We start from the raw sequence: 22,530 nt of genomic DNA on the forward strand, positions 1-22,530 counted from the left end.
GGGTTCGCGGCGGGGGGGCAGCGCCCGGCAAAATCAGTCTGCCCCCCCCCCCAGCGCGATCGCAGCCTAATTGGATCCACTTACCTGGTCTTCCGGGTTCCCCACTGCTGATCTGCGCGTCGGGCGGACTGCGCATGCGCAGTATGCTCTGTCGGCTGGAGGAGCTCTATTTAAAGGGGCAGTCCTCCACTGGCTGATGCTGCAAGAAATAGCAAAAATTACAGCATGGAGCAGCCCAGGGGGAAGGCTGCTCCCAGTTTAATGATTCCTCACTCCAGGTATCATTAGATGGGGTGAGGAGGAGGGGGAGGACAGAGATTACCCCCCCCCCCCCCCCCCCCCACTGGCGGGCGGGAGGAAGCGGCTTGCCTCTGTCACCAGGAAGGCCTGGCTCGAGGTGGTAGAGGAGGTCACCTGCACCGCCAACATATCGCCCACCTGCATACAGTGCAGGAGGCGCTGCAAAGACCTAAGTAGGTCAGCCAAAGTGAGTACACTTACTCATTCCCCTATACTCCGTCTGCCACATCACTGCCCCCCACCCACACCTCCTTCTGCACTGCCAACACTACTCTCTCACATCACTCCTCACACCCACTCAAAGCTCATCCTTATCTTACCTGCACCTACTCACCTCGCCAGTACTCATCCCGCCACTACCACTCAACCCAATCCTTATACAATCTCATGGCTCTATCTCATACTCACCCTCTCATGCATCTCTTTCACAGTCAGCCTCACTCAACCTGCCACTACCTGTGCTGCAGCCACCGGGCATGCATCACATATGTGCAGTAGGAAGCGTAAGGCAAACGTGTCGTGAGCATGAAGGGGACGCACAAGGGTGTTTGAGGGTTTGTCATGGTTTTTACTTGTATTTAATTTCTGACCAACTCCCATTACATATCATATTGGCACCACTACTGCCACGTCTTTGCGAATCTTGTCTGGTTTGTGCAATAATGCCCTTTCCTGAGGATCACTACGAAGACCCACAACTGATGACAGCCATTGTGTCACTGCAGAGTGGGTGTAGGTGTATTTGCAGGGCTCTTTTGTGCAGACGACTGAGAGATGTTGGCGATGTCCCCGGTGGCACCCTGGAAGGATGCGGAGGAGAAGTTGTTGAGGGCAGTGGTGACTTTGACAGTGACTGGTAAGAAGATGGTGCTCGGGCCAACCGGGAGCAGCTCGGCATGAAGGAGGCTGCAGATGTCCACGACTACATGTCGAGTGACTCTGAGCCTCCGTGTGCACTGGTTCAGAGAGGTCCAGGAAGCTGAGCCTCGGTCTGTGAACCCTGTGGCGAGGGTAGTGCCCTCTGCGACACATCTCTCTCTGCGGTTGCCCTCCCTCCTGCTGTGCAGGTGGATGTGTCACAGCACTGTGTTGTGGAGCTCCACGTGTCAGAGGTGGACGGCGTGGCTGGCGAGGCTGGTGATGCCGTTCGCCCTGCGAGGAGGTCATGACTGCAGCTACGGCGGCCCCCATCCGGAAGATGTACATCTGAGGGGGTCCACAAGGTAGGTACATGTCTCTGGACCCTGGGGTAAGTGTACAAGTTGGTGAATTTTCATGTCAGGAGGAGGGTGGTGGAGGCCAAACTTTGTTCCAAGTGACAGAGTGGCCTCCTGCAATGAGTGAGGGTCTTATCCCCCCTCCTCCCCTCCCCCCCCCCCCCCCCCCCACACCTGTCAAATGGACCTTTGCAGCTGCCACAGGCTGACAGCGGCAACACGTCCATTTGAACTGGGAGTGTTTCCCCCAGTATGGGAAACAGTCCCAGTTGTCTCTAAAATCCCACCCCTCCTCACATATTCCCTTAATCAGGTCTGTTAATGACCTGAAATACCTAAGTAAATACTGTCAAGTGGCACCCCGCCGGCTATAATTGCCTGCGGGGGCTGCGCGCGCACGTCTGCGCGTCTGGGGAACCCAGAAGTGGGTGGGTTGGAGCCGGGCTCCCGACCTGCTCCGGGATTCCCCGATTTTTCAGAGCCCCCCCGCCCCGGCCAGGAACGCACCCGATAGCGGGTGCTAAAATGAAGCCCTATGCCTCAATTTATAAAGCCAAGGATTCCGTATGCCTTTTTAACAGCCTTCTCAACTTGTCCGGCCACTATCAAAAACTTATGTACTGAAAGTCTTTTGGAACTTGCACGATTGTCACTACCAATAACTCCCAGGTCTCTCTGTTCCTGCATCCAATTTAAAATTGTACCATTTAGTTTATATTGCCTTTCCTTATTCTTCCTACCACAATGAATCACTTAACCCTTCTCCGCTTTAAATTTTATCTGCCATGTGTGTGCCCATTTCACCCGTCTGCCTATGTCCTCCTGAAGTCTATTACTATCCTCTTCGAGTTTTCGAGTTTTACGTCATCTACAGACTTTGAAATTATGCCCTGTATACCCAAGTCCAGGTCATTAATATACATATTCTTTATCCCTATAACTTTATTCCCTTCTTCGTCCACATGGCTTGACACCTTTTGTATCCAACAGGACAGGCACACAGCATGTTCCCAGGCCAGGGCCAGTGCCCTGTGGTCAGCTGAAGGCACACCAAGGGACTGTTGGGGAGGTGATTTTATTTTTCCCCTCCCAATTTCTCTCGCACGCCACAAAGATGCCACAACCGTTATTTGACACCTCCCTGTACAACATGACTCAACTCAAACCAAGTTGAACAGGACTCTATTCTGTGCCCTTGACCCCTCCTAAAGTGTTAGTGAGCTAGCACTCATTGGCACCACATAATCGGCTCACTTAGTCCACTTAACACATGTCCCACCTATAAGTAATGCTATCCGTGTATGTTATGATACAAGAAATACTGCTGTGATTAGTGTGCAGACTTCGATATTGCAGTGGAATAAACCGCTAGGTGGTCTGTTGAGTCATTCAGTCAAAGTTGGATCTGCAGCGGAGTATTTTTCAAGCATCTTAATGGAGCATGTCAACAGAGGTGGAAAATAATTGCACTACAAATAAAATTACTTTAATTTGGCAGTGTGATTTTCATGCAGTCTTGGTGGCAGGGTGAGGAATTTGGGGCAGAACCCAATTCCAGCGGATTTCTACGCCTTTATGTCATGTTCCATGGTGCTGACACTAGAAGAGGTAGCACTGGTGGTATAATGTTAGGCATCCTAAATTCCTCAGTTGCCCCTAAAGCACCCTATGCCTGTATAAAGCAGGCACACAGTCCATGCCAGCACTAATTCCTAATGCATTAAAAGTAAATTTCCCTGTGGCACTCAATCACAGAGCTGGACAAGCAGCAACTGCAAGATGGATTGTTTGTATTTTTTTAAAAACTCCCTTTTCAATTAGAATGTACCCCCCCCCCCACCCCCACAATGGGGTGGCTAGGTCCTCACAAGGTGGTCACCCAAGCATCACCATAAATATCATGGGTCACCACCTCCTTTATACTAATGACTCCACCTCCAGGATTTGGAACTGAGTCAAATGCCAGGGCAGACCAGCAAGCGAAATCCTGCCTCACCACATTGCCAGCAGCATAGCAGGGCTGCCAAGAATTTCATGGATGGTTTATTTAGTATTTTACATCTCTTTTTTTCAGGAAAAATAACCTGAACTACATTGTCCAAATAAATTTCTATATTTGACAATTTAGTTCACTTATAAACTTGCAGGATGTGAAATTGATCCTCTGAATAATTTTAGCAAAAATGTTGATTTGTCGTTTTGCTATTATCATCACCAAGAGGAATATCATCTTCCTGATTATTACTCTAATATGCTTTGTTGTTTTTCTTCATTCCATTCTTGCTGGAAAGTATTGTTAAGTAGACTTAATTTTATCGCAGTTCAAAGTCTTCAGCCTCTGCTTATTCATTATTTCTTGATCAATAAACCAGTGTTGTACTTTTGTGTACCTTGAAATAGGAATTGTTGCATTTTCTAATCAGGGATTTTCCTCTTTTAGTTCAGCAGGTTATTGAGGCACATTTGCTGAAGTTGCTATTGAACATTAGGGAATGATGGCCTGACACCTCTGGCAGTCACAGAAGAATAAATTACTTGAACCTTTGCATACATCGTCTGGTTTCTGAGGGAGTGCTCCAAAATGTTTACGTTTGAAAATATATCAATCAGCATACTGATTGTTGTAATGTATGCACAGTAGAAGAATGAAAAGATTATTCCTGATCCAGGTTTGCCTGTGATAATAAGACTCGCTGCTGGCAAACAATGTTAAAGCCTTACTTTATAACACAATTTATTAGGTGGTGTATTGTACCATCATCATTGGATTGGTCAATTGGGCATTATTTTACCCAAATGCCATGTTTGGAGCCCATTTGTTGAGGTACTGAAGGATTAGCTACACACCAAGATTACTTGGGTGTAAAAAGGGATAATACTTCCTACAGAAGAAGGAATTCCCTTCAGTCCTGCCAGTAGGAAGCTTAGTGAATGTTCAACAAAGTATTTTGTAAACCCACTATGGATCGTTGGAACCTTAAAAGGTTTACTAATTTTCAGGCAAGAAACAGGATTTGGAGTGACTATTCCCTTTGGCGGAGGGGGGAAGTAAGTGGGGTACCTTTAGGGTTGAGGTTGCTCCAAGGTGACAAGCCTGGTAACCGTCTCCGTCAGATTGGTAATCCGATACCTGAGCCAAACAAGTGTGCAATACAGGTTATTGATCAGCCATCTTGGCTCACTGGTGGAACCTGGAAGGGTAGACCAGTCACACAGTGGGAAGGGGGAACCGGGCATTCTCCCACTTGGCTCCAGAGAATCCTGTAAGCCAGTACCCTAATGGGTAGAATGGTCCTAGCTGGACAAACAGTGAGAAGTTTATCAATTTTTCATGCTGGTAGGCTTTGTGGCCGTAACTGGAGGAACCCAGCTCCCAGTGAAAGGTCTATTGCTCCAAGTTCCATTAGGTCAGCAATGCCCTGAAGTACTGTGCACATGGGTGTCTCTAAGCTTTTACTCTGCCAATCAATGCCAAAGGTATCTGGACAAAGTGTATCCCTATAGGGATGGTCCCTATGCTGTTCAAACAGAAATTCTACTTGGTTTAGAGACTTTTAAACATGATAGAGGGTTTCTGACCATTTCAGACATTTGGCTGACCCCCAAAAAATGCAGCATTTGGAATTTTGTTTCTATTTTCCAAATTGTCATCTTAGCTTCCCAATATTGTTCTCCTAAAGAGCATGTATTAACTTGAGACTGTATAATGTGGATGAACTGTACCAGTATATTGTGAAGTTCAGAGAAAAATTATCAACTAAAATCCTATGTCCCAGTACTTCAAACAGTGCCCTAATTCTGCTTAGTGATTTCAGATGATTTGAGAAAATCCTTTACCAATATTAAAATTCAATAAATTCTGAAAAGTAGCAGACATGCTATTTTAGTTCATTATCTAAAAGATTGTGCTCTACCTTCCTTGCTGGAAGGTTTGTCAAGCACAGTCTCTGTTCAAAATTATTTTATCCAGTGTGCCAATAGAATAGCAATTACAATGCCAATTTCTAAGCATTGTGAGAATGTGTACAGGCCCAAACAGTGGCTGACACTTGAATCAATGTTAGAGGTATGATTTTTTTAGTGTGGGGTGGGGGGGAAAGGGAGGGTCAGTTTCCAGTCACATTACAATGTGAGATTCTTCTCAGAAGCAAGTGTTCCTCCTCTCGGAGAAAGGCCATGTCTATTTTGACCTGAGAGCAGTCCTGTTTGCCTGAACGAATTGCTTACCTATGCTTTTTCACTCTGGACTTAAGGCAGGATGTAGCTGCTGCTTCGTTGTCTAGGAAGAAGTGTAGTTGGAAATTGAACTCATCTATTGTATTTCTTTGATTAACGATGTCATTTCACACCAGATTCAGAAATAATTTCACATTAGAATATTCTGTTGCCTTCTGTATTATTGAAGATTTGTAGATTTGTTCCATTCTGTAATTGACCCAAACTGTCTTTGATAGCAATATAAAGAGAAGCCATCTTGTACATGTCTGTTTCACAGTGTTATGTACTTTGGAGATGCTTGTTTGTATTGTAATCTGTAATAAGCTTCTAAAGAATGTTTTGTTTTCAAAAACAATTATGAAATGAAAAACTATTCTAGTTATGAGTTTTCTGAACCAAGCGACTATACAGCGAGAAGTATTCATAATATCACCCAAAATCTCTGGCCATTCTGTTTAAGAAGGAACATTTGGTAGATAGTATGCTGTAATGCATCTCACCACACAACTACCTCTCTTTGGCCCAATGCCTGCTGATGTTGTCAATGGCATCCTTTCTTCAGGCTCTTTTTTTTCTGCTCTTCAAAACTGCTATCATCGTCCCATCCTCACATGACCCACCTTTGATCCCTCCATCCTCTCCAACCACCATCCTATCTCCAATCTCCCTTCCCTCCCCAGGTGTTCAAACATGTTATTGCCATCCAGCTGTATTCCAATCTCTCCTGTTAATTGCTATTCCAATCTCTCCAGTCCAGCTTTCACACTGCCCACAACACTGAGACTGCCTAGGTCAGATTTAGTAATGACACATTTTGTGACCGACCTGATGCATTATTCCGCCTTGTTCTCTCCAAGACGTTTGCCACTATCACCACTTTGTCGTTCTTAATCATTTTTTTTCACGGTCCACTATGTAGGACTGCCCTGACTTAGTTCCACTCCCCAGCACATCTCCTGCAATGGTTTCCCCTCTCATCTCCACATCACCTTGGGTGTGATCTAAGATTTCATCCTTGGCCAACTTCTTTTCCTCATCAGCATACGCACATATGTTGATGACACCTGTCACACTTGACTCCATGACCATTATTGTGCTGTCCAGCTGCTTATGTGGCATCAAGTTGTAGATGAAGTGGGGCATTAACATTAGCAAGACTGAAGTCATCCAGTTTAGCTCCTGCCACAAACTGTGTCCTAGACCTGATTCCATCAACTCAGCTGCTTGCTCAGGCTTAATCTGACAGTGTGATCTTGTTGTCATTTTTGACCTTGAGCTGAGCTTTAAACCCCACATCCTAGCCACTGTCAAGACCACCTATTTTTATCTCTGAAACATCACCCATTTCCACCCTCATCCACATCTTCATTTCCAGGCTTGACTGCCCCAATGCTCTCCTCACCTTCCTCCCAAGTTCTGCCCTAAATAAACCAAAACTCAGAGGAACACGTCTACCCCACACTAAGTCTAGATCTCCTACCATCCTTATTCTCACAACCTTCATTGGCTTCCTCTCCCCAACACACTGAATTCAGAATCCTTGTCCTCACCTACAAATCATCTCGCATCTTCTGCAACTCCTCCAGCCTTATCTGCCAGTGTGCTACTTCTGCTCTTCTAACCCTGGGCTCCTTTTTATTCCCACTGCCGCGCCTCCACTTCAGTTGCAGTCACTGCTTTCAGCCATCATGGCTCTACATTCTGGAACATTCTCCTTAAGTACCTCAAGCTTGTTACCCCTCTCCTTGAAAAGCCTCCTCGAAAAGCCTCCTCAAACGTACCTCTTAGATCATGCCTTTGGTCACTTCCCCTAACTCTCCTCCCATCACTACTTGGTGTCTAGTTTCTGCCTCCGTGAAGCACACTGGGACATTTTATTATGTTGAAGGTGCTTTTTTAAATGCAGATTATTATAGTAATCTAGTACACAGATAATAGCACTGTATGACTTATAGTTTATGTTAGTGATTTTCTGTACAAAACGGAACAAAACGTATGTAATGGTACATTGTTTAATATGGACTGACATGAAAACTGATATTGTAACATCTAAGATTGACTATTTATTTGACTATAATAAGTGAAGAAAATTAGTCAGATGGATTCAATGTAATATATTAACCATTCACAATTGAAGTTTTCAACCTATTAAACACAAAACATTAATATTATGAAGAAGACTGTGTGACAAAGCTGTAAGATGGGAGTTTGAATCCATGATTTCCCATGACATGAGTTCTCAGTTTTGTCCATGCAATCAAAGGTACTAAACAGAGGCCACTAGTATACTCAGTAGTGCAGCCTGAAGAATTCATCTAGTCATTTGGAAAAGTACCAAGTCACTGTTCAATACCTTTTATCTCATTATGGGAGATTGGTAATTCACTGTGTGGGCAGTCATAGGGCCTGTTTGTGTTTATCACTTGCTAAGCAAATGGGTGAGAGCACGAGCTACTACTGTGGACATGCAGTTTTAATGGAGATCCTTTATACTACACTTTGGGTTGCAAGTTCGAACAAGCAAGCCAGTTGTCTTTATTAAAAATAAAACTAACAGGTGAGAAGCTAATCATTGAGGGAGATTGAATGTAGTAATGGGTCACTGGATCTGATATAGCAAGGAAGCAGAGAAACAATGAAGGATTTCAGATAAAGTGACAAACCTATTGATGTAAGTTGCAAACTGATGAGTTGCTTGATTTTCAGCTCGGGAGTGGGACGGGGCAGGGAGCAGGAGGTGTGGTGGAGTAGAGTAATTAATCCAACCTTGAGTAGCATGTCCAGCCCTGTTACAGGCAATTAGATAATACCAGCTTTATTTTGATTTGGATCTGAATGCAAGTAGAGAAATCGTGTTTCAAGGTATGAATAAGGTTTAGCCCTGGCTTATCTCTATACACCACTGGTTAGAAAGAACTCAGTACAGTAAACATTTTGCTTTTGTGGGAAAGTGTAGTACAGTATTCCCACTGGCCCTTGCATAATCTGTGTAAATATGTATAATGCTGCATACTCAATGCAGATTATTTGATCATCCTATGATTTTTCATTTTACATGGCATATTTTACACTGGCAAAATTCATGTCACCCATGAAGGGTAGCCTTCAACTAGCTGGTGCCATGCTTGTTACAATTATTTTTCACCTCGTAATCCTCTTGTACAAGTAGAGGTAATTTAGATTCTAGTTATCTGAATAAATCCTCTATAACTTCATTGTCACTATGTAATATTTAGATCTGTTTAACTTGAAATCTCAAACATTGAAACAATCCACTCTTTTACTAGTTATTTCTGCAAAATGCACTTAATTCCTTGAAAATGAATATTAGAGTATGGGGAGTGAGAAGGAGAATGGGATTCGATTCGGTGACTTGTGGAGAAAAACACCGGCACAAATTTGGTGTCAAATAGTCTTGTTTTTCTGATTCTGAACACTGTTTTGCAGATAGTGGGAGAATATTGTTACAAATAAAGGGACTTTGTAATGAAACTGTAGACTTTGGAAGATCTGGAGGTTTCCACCTAACAAAAGCAAGTGCAGTCTCCCCATTGGTCTTTTTTTACATTGTTTCAATGTCTAAATGTTTGTTGTCATAAAGCATTGCATTGTTTGTTAATAAATTGCCATTATATTTTGTTTTGCATTAGTCAAGAATTAGGCATCAGATACTAAAGTGGCTGCCTGTGAGATCCAAACTGAATAATGAATCTGAAGTTACCAGAAGTGGGCCATGTCAGGCTCTTTGTGTCAGTCTAATTTCTGGTGTGTTTTAAGGTAAAGATGCAGAGGTAGAAAATATCCCTCTGTAATATGTGCTATCATTTTCACTGTGCTGCTAAAAGATAGTTGCGGTCATGCAGTAGTGACAGCAACAAAGGGAAGTATTTTTAAAAATTATATATACATACATATTCCAAGAAAAAACTACCGGTAAAATTATACAATTGATCAAACGACAAGTGCTCGTGAATACATACATTTGCACTTGCTCATTTTTTTCAACCTTTTGAGTCCAGATTTCTTTAGTCTGTTTTAATACTAATAAATCCAATAAGGAATTCAGCATAAACTTCTTTACACAGTGTGCTTAGAATGTGGAACTTCCTACCACTTGGAGCAGTTGAGGTGAATTGCATAGATACATTTAAAGGGAAGCTAGATAAGTACATGAGGGAGAAAGGAATAAAAGATTATGCTGATAGGGTTAGATAAAGTAGGGTGGGAGGAGGCTGGTGTGGAGCATAAAGACTGGCATAGACCAGTTGAGCTGAATGGCCTGTCTGTGCTGTAAATTCTCTGTAATACAATTTGCAAGGTGGACGGTAGAGTTGAAATGGTCAGTGCAACAGCCGTTGTTATTATTTGACTTGGGTATGTGGGATTTGATCTGTACCAACTCAAAATCCTGTTGGATTTTGCAGCATTATTGGACAGTTAATTCACGTGCAGCTTTCACCAAAACTGATACCTGGTTGGAACATTAAATAAATGGGAAACTGACTGCTGTGACTTGGATGAGATCTTCAGATTTGGCTGTTTAAGTACAACAACTTGCATTTATATAGTGCCTTTAACATAGTAAAACATCCCAAGGTGCTACATGGGCATAATCAGGCAATAATTGACACCGAGCCAAAGAAGGAGCTATTAGGACCAGTGACTTAAAGCTTGGTTAAAGAGGTGGTTTTAAAAAGGGTCTTAAAGGAGGAGAGCGAGACGGGGAGGTTTAGGAAGGGAATGCCGGAGCATAGGGCCAAGACAGCTAAAGACACAGCCACCAGTGGTGGGTTAAGGGAGTGGGGGATGCACAAGAGGCCAGAGTTGGAAGAATGTTGAGTTCTGGGAGGGCTGTAGGACTAGACTAGGTTACAGAGATAGGGAGAGGCGAGGCCATGGAGCAATTTGAACACTAGGGTGAGAATTTTGAAATCAAGGTATTGGCAGGCCGGGAGCTAATGTAGGTCAGCAAGCACAGGGGTGATAGGTGAACGGGACTTGGTGTGGGTTAGGATACGTGTAGCAGAGTTTTAGATGAGCTCAAGTTTATGGAGGATGGAAGATAGAAGGCCGACTAGGAGAGCATTGGAATAGTTGATTCTAGAGGTAACAAAAGCATGGATGAGGGTATCAGCAGCAGATAAGGGGGTTGGAGTACAAGAGTAAGGAAGTCTTTCTGCAATTATACAGGGCTTTGGTGAACATAAGAACATAAGAACATAAGAAATTGGAGCAGGAGTAGGCCAATCGGCGCCTCGAGCCTGCTCCGCCATTCAATAAGATCATGGCTGATCTGATCCCAACCACAAATCTAAAGAACACAAGAAGTCGGAGCAGGACCCGGCCACATAGCCCCTGGGCCCTCTCCGCCACCCACAGGGCATTGACCGATCCGAACTCAGCTTCATGTCCAATTTCCTGCCCGCTCCCCATAACCCCTAATTCCCTTTACTTCTAGGAAACTGTCTATTTCTGTTTTAAATTTATCTAATGATGTAGCTTCCACAGCTTCCTGGGGCAGCAAATTCCACAGACCTACCACCCTCTGAGTGAAGAAGTTTCTCCTCATCTCAGTTTTGAAAGAGCAGCCCCTTATTCTAAGATTATGCCCCCTCGTTCTAGTTTCACCCATCCTTGGGAACATCCTTACCGCATCCACCCGATCAAGACCCTTCACAATCTTATATGTTTCAATAAGATCGCCTCTCATTCTTCTGAACTCCAATGAGTAGAGTCCCAATCTACTCAACCTCTCCTCATATGTCCGCCCCCTCATCCCCGGGATTAACCGAGTGAACCTTCTTTGTACTGCCTCGAGAGCAAGTATGTCTTTTCTTAAGTATGGAGACCAAAACTGTATGCAGTATTCCAGGTGCGGTCTCACCAATACCTTATATAACTGCAGCAATACCTCCTTGTTTTTATATTCTATCCCCCTAGCAATAAAAGCCAACATTCCGTTGGCTTTCTTGATCACCTGCTGCACCTGCATACCAACTTTTTGATTTTCTTGCACTAGGACCCCCAGATCCCTTTGTACTGCAGTACTTTCCAGTCTCTCGCCATTAAGAAAATAACTTGCTCTCTGATTTTTCCTGCCAAAGTGCATAACCTCACATTTTCCAATATTATATTGCATCTGCCAAATCTCCGCCCACTCACCCAGCCTGTCTATATCCCCTTGCAGGTTTTTTATGTCCTCCTCACTCTCTACTTTCCCTCCCATCTTTGTATCATCTGCAAATTTTGATATGTTGCACTCGGTCCCCTCCTCCAAATCGTTAATATAGATTGTAAAGAGTTGGGGACCCAGCACCGACCCCTGTGGAACACCACTGGTTACTGGTTGCCAGTCCGAAAATGAACCATTTATCCCAACTCTCTGCTTCCTGTTCGATAACCAATCCTCCACCCATGCCAGAATATTACCCCCAATCCCGTGATTTTTTATCTTAAGTAATAATCTTTTATGTGGCACCTTGTCGAATGCCTTCTGGAAGTCTAAATACACTACGTCCACTGGTTCCCCTTTATCCACCCTATACGTTATAACCTCGAAGAACTCAAGCAAATTTGTCAGACATGACTTCCCCTTCATAAAGCCATGCTGACTTTGTCCTATTAAATTATGCTTATCTAAATGTTCCGTTACTGTCTCCTTAATAATAGACTCCAAAATTTTACCCACCACAGATGTTAAGCTAACTGGCCTATAATTTCCAGCCTTCTGCCTACTACCCTTTTTAAATAACGGTGTTACATTAGCAGTTTTCCAATCTGCCGGGACCTCTCCTGAGTCCAGGGAATTTTGGAAAACTATCACCAAAGCATCCACAATCCCTACTGCCACTTCCCTCAAGACCCTAGGATGGAAGCCATCAGGTCCAGGGGATTTATCCGCCTTGAGTCCCATTATTTTACTGAGTACCATCTCTTGAGTGATTTTAATCGTATTTAGCTCCTCCCCCCCGAGAGTCCCCTGTTTGTCCAGTGTTGGGATATTCTTAGTGTCCTCTACTGTAAAGACTGAAACAAAATATTTGTTCAGCATTTTTGCCATCTCCATGTTTCCCACCATTAATTTCCCGGTCTCATCCTCTAAGGGACCTATGTTTGCCTTAGCCACCCTTTTTCTTTTTATATAACTATAGAAACTCTTGCTATCTGTTTTTATATTTTTTGCTAATTTATTTTCATAATCTAACTTCCCTTTCTTAATCAATCCTTTAGTTACTTTTTGCTGTCTTTTGAAGAATTCCCAATCTTCTATCCTCCCACTAAGTTTGGCTACCTTATATGTCCTTGTTTTTAGTCGGATACTATCCTTGATTTCTTTACTTAGCCACGGGTGGCTGTCATTCCTTTTACACCCTTTTTTCCTCAGTGGAATATATTTATTTTGAAAGTTGTAAAATAACTCCCTAAATGAACACCACTGCTCATGTACCGTCTTACCCTTTAATCTATTTTCCCAGTCCACTTTAATCAATTCCGCTCTCATACCATCATAGTCTCCTTTATTCAAGCTCAGTACGCTTGTTTGAGAATCAACCTTCTCACCCTCTAATTGGATATGGAATTCAACCATGTTGTGGTCGCTCGTTCCAAGGGGATCCTTAACTAGGACATTATTAATTAATCCTGACTCATTACACAGGACCAGGTCCAAGGTTGCCTGCCCCCTTGTAGGATCAGTTACATACTGCTCAAGAAATCCATCCCTGATGCACTCAATGAACTCGTCCTCAAGGCTGCTCTGCCCAATTTGATTTGTCCAGTTAATATGATAATTAAAATCCCCCATAATTATGGCTGTTCCCTTATTACATGCCCCGACTATCTCCTGATTAATACTTCTTCCAGCAGAGTTGCAACTATTAGGAGGCCTATATACTACGCCCACTAATGTTTTTTTTCCCTTATTATTCCTTATCTCCACCCAAACTGTTTCATTATCTTGATGCTTTGTCCCAATATCATTTCTCTGTATTACAGTGATTCCTTCCTTTATTAACATAGCCACCCCACCTCCCCTTCCTTCCTGCCTGTCCTTCCTGATTGTTAAATACCCTGGCATATTTAATTCCCAGTCGTTGTCACCCTGCAGCCATGTTTCTGTAATGGCCACAAGATCATACCCATACGTAGTTATTTGTGCCGTTAACTCGTCCATTTTATTACGAAGGCTACGTGCATTCAGATAAAGAACTTTCAAATCTGTTTTGTGACGCTTAGTTCCTGCTTTTTCCTTTTTTAACACTTTACCTATTACTCCATACCTTCTGTCCCTTCCTGTTACGCTTTCCTCTCTCTCCCTGCTCAGGTTCCCAACCCCCTGCCACTTTAGTTTAAACCCTCCCCAACAGCACTAGCAAACACTCCTCCTAGGACAGCGGTCCCGGCCCTGCCCAGGTGCAGACCGTCCGGTTTGTACTGGTCCCACCTCCCCCAGAACCGTTTCCAGTGTCCCAGGAATTTGAATCCCTCCCCCTTGCACCATTCCTCTAGCCACGTATTCATTTGAAATATCCTCCTATTTCTACTCTGACTAGCACGTGGCACTGGCAGCAATCCTGAGATTACTACCTTTGAGGTCCTATTTTTTAATTTACCTCCTAACTCCCTATATTCTGCTTTTAGGACCTCATCCCCTTTTTTACCTATATCGTTGGTGCCTATGTGCACCACGACAGCTGGCTGTTCGCCCTCCCCCTCCAAAATGTTCTGTAGCCGCTCCGAGACATCCTTGATCCTTGCACCAGGGAGGCAACACACCATCCTGGAGTCTCGGTTGCGGCCGCAGAAACGCCTGTCTATTCCCCTTACAATTGAGTCCCCTATCACTATAGCTCTGCCACTCTTTTTGCTTCCAGCCTGTGCAGCAGAGCTACCCGTGGTGCCAGGAAGTTGGCTGCTGCTGCCTTCCCCTGATAAGTCATCCCCCCCAACAGCATCCAAAGTGGCATATCTGTTTGAGAGGGGGATGGACACAGGGGACCCCTGCACTACCTGCCTGCATCTCTTACTCTTCCTGGTGGTCACCCATTCACTTCCTGCCTGTATACCCTTTACCTGCGGTGTGACCAACTCGCTAAACGTGCTATCCACGAGTTTCTCTGCATCTGGAGTACACCTGGAGTACTGTGTGCAGTTATGGTCTCCTTACCAAAAAATGGATATACTTGCCTTAGAAGCGATGCAATGAAGGTTCACTAGATTGATTCCTGGGATGAGAGGGTTGACCTATGAGGAAAGATTGAGTGGAATGAGCCTACACTCTCTCGCGTTTAGAATCATAGAAGTTTACAACGCGGAAACAGGCCCTTCGGCCCAACATGTCCATGTCGCCCAGTTTATACCACTAAGCTAGTCCCAAATGCCTGCACTTGGCCCATATCCCTCTATACCCATCTTACCCATGTAACTGTCCAAATGCTTTTTAAAAGACAAAATTGTACCCGCCTCCACTACTGCCTCTGGCTGCTCGTTCCAGACACTCACCACCCTTTGAGTGAAAAAATTGCCCCTCTGGACCCTTTTGTATCTCTCCCCTCTCACCTTGTTATAGACTCCTCTACCTTTGGGAAAAGATTTTGACTATCTACCTTATCTATGCCCCTCATTATTTTATAGACTTCTATAAGGTCACCCCTTAACCTCCTACTCTCCAGGGAAAAAGGTCTCAGTCTATCCAACCTCTCCCTATAAGTCAAACCATCAATTCCCGGTAGCATCCTTGTAAATCTTTTCTGCACTCTTTCTAGTTTAATAATATCCTTTCTATAATAGGGTGACCAGAACTGTACACAGTATTCCAAGTGTGGCCTCACTAATGTCTTGTACAACTTCAACAAGACATCCCAACTCCTGCATTCAATGTTCTGACCAATGAAACCAAGCATGCTGAATGCCTTCTTCTCCACCCTATCCACCTGTGACTCCACTTTCAAGGAGCAATGAACCTGTACTCCTAGATCTCTTTGTTCTATAACTCTCCCCAACGCTCTACCATTAACGGAGTAGGTCCTGGCCCGATTCGATCTACCAAAATGCATCACCTCACATTTATCTAAATTAAACTCCATCTGCCATTCAGCGGCCCACTGGCCCAATTTATCAAGATCCCGTTGCAATCCTAGATAACCACCTTCACTGTCCACAATGCCACCAATCTTGGTGTCATCTGCAAACTTACTAACCATGCCTCCTAAATTCTCATCCAAATCATTAATATAAATAACAAATAACAGCGGACCCAGCACCGATCCCTGAGGCACACCGCTGGTCACAGGCCTCCAGTTTGAAAAACAACCCTCTACAACCACCCTCTGTCTTCTGTCGTCAATCCAATTTTGTATCCAATTGGCTACCTCACCTTGGATCCCGTGAGATTTAACCTTATGTAACAACCTACCATGCGGTACCTTGTCAAAGGCTTTGCTAAAGTCCATGTAGACCACGTCTACTGCACAGCCCTCATCTATCTTCTTGGTTACCCCTTCAAAAACCTCAATCAAATTCGTGAGACATGATTTTCCTCTCACAAAACCATGCTGACTGTTCCTAATCAGTCCCTGCCTCTCCAAATGCCTGTAGATCCTGTCTCTCAGAATACCCTCTAACAACTTACCCACTACAGATGTCAGGCTCACCGGTCTGTAGTTCCCAGGCTTTTCCCTGCCGCCCTTCTTAAACAAAGGCACATTTGCTACCCTCCAATCTTCAGGCACCTCACCTGTAGCGGTGGATGATTCAAATATCTCTGCTAGGGGACCCGCAATTTCCTCCCTAACCTCCCATAACGTCCTGGGATGCATTTCATCAGGTCCCGGAGATTTATCTACCTTGATGCGCGTTAAGACTTCCAGCACCTCCCTCTCTGTAATATGTACACTCCTCAAGACATCACTATTTATTTCCCCAAGTTCCCTAACATCCATGCCTTTCTCAACCGTAAATACCGATGTGAAATATTCATTCAGGATCTCACCCATCTCTTGTGGTTCCGCACATAGATGACCTTGTTGATCCTTAAGAGGCCCTACTCTCTCCCTAGTTACTCTTTTGCCCTTTATGTAATTGTAGAAGCTCTTTGGATTCTCCTTTGCCTTATCTGCCAAAGCAATCTCATGTCCCCTTTTTGCCCTCCTGATTTCTCTCTTAACTCTACTCCGGCAATCTCTTTACTCTTCAAGGGATCCACTTGATCCCAGCTGCCTATGCATGTCATATGCCTCCTTCTTCTTTTTGACTAGGGCCACAATCTCCCGAGTCATCCAAGGTTCCCTACTTCTACCAGCCTTACCCTTCACTTTATAAGGAATGTGCTTACCCTGAACCCTGGTTAACACACTTTTGAAAGCCTCCCACTTACCAGACGTCCCTTTGCCTGCCAACAGACTCTCCCAATCAACTTCTGAAAGTTCCTGTCTAATACCATCAAAATTGGCCTTTCCCCAATTTAGAATTTTAACTTTTGGGCCAGACCTATCATTCTCCATAGCTATCTTAAAACTAATGGAATTATGATCACTGGTCCCAAAGTGATCCCTCACTAACACTTCTGTCACCTGCCCTTCCTTATTTCCCAAGAGGAGGTCAAGTTTTGCCCCCTCCCTAGTCGGACCATCCACATACTGAATGAGAAATTCCTCCTGAATACACTCAACAAATTTCTCTCCATCCAAGCCCCTAATGCTATGGCTGTCCCAGTCAATGTTGGGAAAGTTAAAGTCCCCTACTATTACCACCCTATTTTTCTTGCAGCTGTCTGTAATCTCCTTACATATTTGCTCCTCAATTTCCCGTTGACTATTTGGGGGTCTGTAGTACAATCCTATCAAAGTGATCTCTCCCTTCTTATTTTTCAGTTCTACCCATATAGACTCAGTGGGCGAACCCTCGGATATATCCCCTCTCACTACTGCCGTGATGTTCTCCCTAATCAAGAACGCAACTCCCCCTCCTCTCTTACCTCCTGCTCTATCTTTCCTATAGCATCTGTACCCTGGAACATTGAGCTGCCAGTCCTGCCCCTCCCTTAGCCATGTTTCAGTAATAGCTATAACATCCCAGTCCCATGTACCCATCCATGCCCTGAGTTCATCTGCCTTGCCCATCAGACTTCTTGCATTGAAATAAATGCAGTTTAATCTAGACTTCCCTTGGTCTTTGCCCTGCTTTCTCAGACCATCTGTCCGGTCATGTTTTGTACACTCTCCCTTACTGCCTTTTGTTTCTGTCACCACTTTACTTCCCACTGACTTCCTGCATTGGTTCCCATCCCCCTGCCACTTTAGTTTAAACCCTCCCCAACAGCACTAGCAAACACTCCCCCTGGGACATTGGTTCCAGTCCTGCCCAGATGCAGACCGTCCAATTTGTACTGGTCCAACCTCCCCCAGAACCGGTTCCAATGTCCCAGGAATTTGAATCCCTCCCTCTTGCACCATCTCTCAAGCCACGTATTCATCCTAGCTATCCTGTCATTCCTACTCTGACTAGCCCGTGGCACTGGTAGCAATCCTGAGATTACAACCTTTGAGGTCCTACTTTTTAGTTTAACTCCTAACTCCCTAAATTCAGCTTGTAGGACCTCATCCCGTTTTTTACCTATATCGTTGGTACCTATATGCACCACGACAACTGGCTGTTCACCCTCCCCCTCCAGAATGTCCTGCAGCCGCTCCAAGACATCCCTGACCCTTGCACCAGGGAGGCAACATACCATCCTGGAGTCTCGGTTGCGTCCGCAGAAACGCCTGTCTATTCCCCTTACAATCGAGTCCCCTATCACTATAGCTCTGCCACTCTTTTTCCTGCCCTCCTGTGCAGCAGAGCCTGCCACGGTGCCATGAACCTGGCCACTGTCACCTTCCCCTGGTGAGCCATCTCCCCCAACAGTATCCAAAACGGTATACCTGTTTTGGAGGGAGATGACCGCAGGGGACCCCTGCACTGCCTTCCTACTCTTCCTCTGTCTGTTGGTCACCCATTCACTATCTCCCTCAGTCATTTTTATCTGTGGTGTGACCAACTCACTGAACGTGCTATCCACGGCTTCCTCAGCATCGCGGATGCTCCAAAGTGAGTCCATCCGCAGCTCCAGAGCCGTCAAGCGGTCGAACAGTAGCTGCAGCTGGACACACTTCCCGCAGGTGAAGGAACCAGGGACACAGGAAGGATCCCTGAATTCCCACATCCCACAAGAGGAACATGACACGGCCCTGGGATCTCCTGCCATGACTTAACCCTTAAGTTAGCTTAACAACAACTACAATGTCAAGAAAAAAAAAGGAAAGAAAAACTACTTACCAGTCACCAGCCAATCACTTACCTGTTGGCTGTGACTTCGTGCCTCCAGCAGCTGCAGCTGAAATAAACTAAAGACTTAAAAAAAAGACGGTAAAAGAAACCCTCACTAGCTAGCAGCCAATCAGCTCCTCCCCTTGTGCTGACGTCACTTTTGATTGTCTTACCTCGCTCCTTGAAGCCCTGAACTCTTTATCGCTGATCCGGCGCTCCGACTCACTGCCCCCGACTCCGACTCACTGCCCCCGACTCCGACTCACTGCCCCCGACTCCGACTCACTGCCCCCGACTCCGACTCACTGCCCCCGACTCCGACTCACTGCCCCCGACTCCGACTCACTGCCCCCGACTCCGACTCACTGCCCCCGACTCCGACTCACTGCCCCCGACTCCGACTCACTGCCCCCGACTCCGACTCACTGCCCCCGACTCCGACACACTGCCCCCGACTCCGACTCACTGCCCCCGACTCCGACTCACTGCCCCCGACTCCGACTCACTGCCCCCGACTCCGACTCACTGCCCCCGACTCCGACACACTGCCCCCGACTCCGACTCACTGCCCCCGACTCCGACTCACTGCCCCCGACTCCGACTCACTGCCCCCGACTCCGACTCACTGCCCCCGACTCCGACACACTGCCCCCGACTCCGAACAAGTCCGCTCCTTACCTCAGGCGCTCCGTTTAGAAGAATGAGAGGTGATCTCATTGAAACATATAAGATTCTAAGAGGGCTTGACAGGGTAGATGCTGAGAAGATGTTTCCCCTGGCTGGAGAATCTAGAACTAGAGGACATAGGCTAGGATAAGGGGTCGCTCAGATAGGACTGAGATGAGGAGGAATTTCTTCACTCAGAGGGTCACGAATCTTTGGAATTCTTTACCCCAGAGGGCTGTGGATGCTCAGTCATGAGTATATTCAAGACTGAGATCGATAGGTTTTTGGACACTAAGGGAATCAAGGGATATGGAGATCGGGCGGGAAAGTGGAGTTGAGGTCGAAGATCAGCCATGATCTTATTGAATGGCAGAGCAGACTTGAGAGACCGCATGGCCTACTCCTGCTCCTATTTCTTACGTTCTTATAAATTTCAGAAATAGTACCCAAATTCTGCACTTGTTATCAATCATATAATAGTTCAGATTAAATTTTACTCATTGTATTTATACACCAAATATGTTCATAGGGTTTCCTTTTATAGAATCATAGAATCATAGAAGTTTACAACACGGAAACAGGCCCTTCGGCCCAACATGTCCATGTCGCCCAGTTTATACCACTAAGCTAGTCCCAATTGCCTGCACTTGGCCCATATCCCTCTATACCCATCTTACCCATGTAACTGTCCAAATGCTTTTTAAAAGACAAAATTGTACCCGCCTCCACTACTGCCTCTGGCAGCTCGTTCCAGACACTCACCACCCTTTGAGTGAAAAAATTGCCCCTCTGGACCCTTTTGTATCTCTCCCCTCTCACCTTAAATCTATGCCCCCTCGTCATAGACTCCCCTACCTTTGGGAAAAGATTTTGACTATCTACCTTATCTATGCCCCTCATTATTTTATAGACTTCTATAAGATCACCCCTAAACCTCCTACTCTCCAGGGAAAAAAGTCTCAGTCTATCCAACCTCTCCCTATAAGTCAAACCATCAAGTCCCGGTAGCATCCTAGTAAATCTTTTCTGCACTCTTTCTAGTTTAATAATATCCTTTCTATAATAGGGTGACCAGAACTGTACACAGTATTCCAAGTGTGGCCTTACTAATGTCTTGTACAACTTCAACAAGACATCCCAACTCCTGTATTCAATGTTCTGACCAATGAAACCAAGCATGCTGAATGCCTTCTTCACCACCCTATCCACCTGTGACTCCACTTTCAAGTAACTATGAACCTGTACTCCTAGATCTCTTTGTTCTATAACTCTCCCCAACGCCCTACCATTAATGGAGTAGGTCCTGTAATATTCTGGACTTATCTTTTGCGTGGTGTTTACTATTATCTAGACTCTGTGAGATCCCCTCTCAGTTCTGTCCTTCCAAGACAGAGTAGTCCATGGTTCTCCAGTTTCTCCTCACAACTCAGTCCTTTGAAGTTAGTTAGTAGCCTCATGGCCCTACTGAGTCCCACCTCCAGGGCTTGATTTTCTATTATTCATTCATGGAATGTGGGCATCGCTGGCAAGGCCAGCATTTATCGCCCATCCCTAATTACAACAGCTTAGTGTTTGGAATGAACCCAAAAATAAATCTATACACAGAGGGTGGTTGTAAAGGGTTGTTTTTCAAACTGGAGGCCTGTGACCAGCGGTGTGCCTCAGGGATTGGTGCTGGGTCCGCTGTTATTTGTTATTTATATTAATGATTTGGATGAGAATTTAGGAGGCATGGTTAGTAAGTTTGCAGATGACACCAAGATTGGTGGCATTGTGGACAGTGAAGAAGGTTATCTAGGATTGCAACGGGATCTTGATAAATTGGGCCAGTGGGCCGCTGAATGGCAGATGGAGTTTAATTTAGATAAATGTGAGGTGATGCATTTTGGTAGATCGAATCGGGCCAGGACCTACTCCGTTAATGGTAGGGCGTTGGGGAGAGTTATAGAACAAAGAGATCTAGGAGTACAGGTTCATTGCTCCTTGAAAGTGGAGTCACAGGTGGATAGGGTGGTGAAGAAGGCATTCAGCATGCTTGGTTTCATTGGTCAGAACATTGAATACAGGAGTTGGGATGTCTTGTTGAAGTTGTACAAGACATTAGTAAGGCCACACTTGGAATACTGTGTACAGTTCTGGTCACCCTATTATAGAAAGGATATTATTAAACTAGAAAGAGTGCAGAAAAGATTTACTAGGATGCTACCGGGACTTGATGGTTTGACTTATAGGGAGAGGTTGGATAGACTGAGACTTTTTTCCCTGGAGAGTAGGAGGTTTAGGGGTGATCTTATAGAAGTCTATAAAATAATGAGGGGCATAGATAAGGTAGATAGTCAAAATCTTTTCCCAAAGGTAGAGGAGTCTATAACAAGGGGGCATAGATTTAAGGTGAGAGGGGAGAGATACAAAAGGGTCCAGAGGGGCTATTTTTTCACTCAAAGGGTGGTGAGTGTCTGGAACGAGCTGCTCAGGCAGTAGTGGAGGCGGGTACAATTTTGTCTTTTAAAAAGCATTTGGACAGTTACATGGGTAAGATGGGTATAGAGGGATATGGGCCAAGTGCAGGCATTTGGGACTAGCTTAGTGGTATTAACTGGGCGACATGGACATGTTGGGCCGAAGGGCCTGTTTCCATGTTGTAAACTTCTATGATTCTATGATTCTAGATCAAAATTGTTCCTATCAGATTTGCCTGTACTTCATTTCCACTCAGTGATTCCATTATAGCTCACTGTAGATCACCTCCAGTTGCAGTCCATATTAAATAATTTAATTTTAAACTGAAGTTGCATGCGTATTATATTTGCGCCATAAATTGAAA

General features: G+C 44.9%; 1 protein-coding gene across 2 annotated transcripts in view; it reads left to right on the forward strand.

Moving 5' to 3' along the window:
* The window catches only part of ankra2 (ankyrin repeat, family A (RFXANK-like), 2), a 32,604-nt gene extending 24,816 nt beyond the window's left edge, over window positions 1-7,788 (forward strand). For both annotated transcript variants that reach the window (XM_067982727.1, XM_067982726.1), the window contains one exon: window positions 3,958-7,788. In XM_067982727.1, the coding sequence (XP_067838828.1) occupies window positions 3,958-4,013 (56 nt within the window). In that variant the 3' untranslated portion in view covers window positions 4,014-7,788. The remainder of the gene's footprint in view (window positions 1-3,957) is intronic.
* The last annotated feature ends 14,742 nt before the right edge of the window (window positions 7,789-22,530 follow it).

Source organism: Heptranchias perlo, chromosome 4, assembly GCF_035084215.1.
Source record: "Heptranchias perlo isolate sHepPer1 chromosome 4, sHepPer1.hap1, whole genome shotgun sequence".
Lineage (NCBI taxonomy): Eukaryota > Metazoa > Chordata > Chondrichthyes > Hexanchiformes > Hexanchidae > Heptranchias > Heptranchias perlo.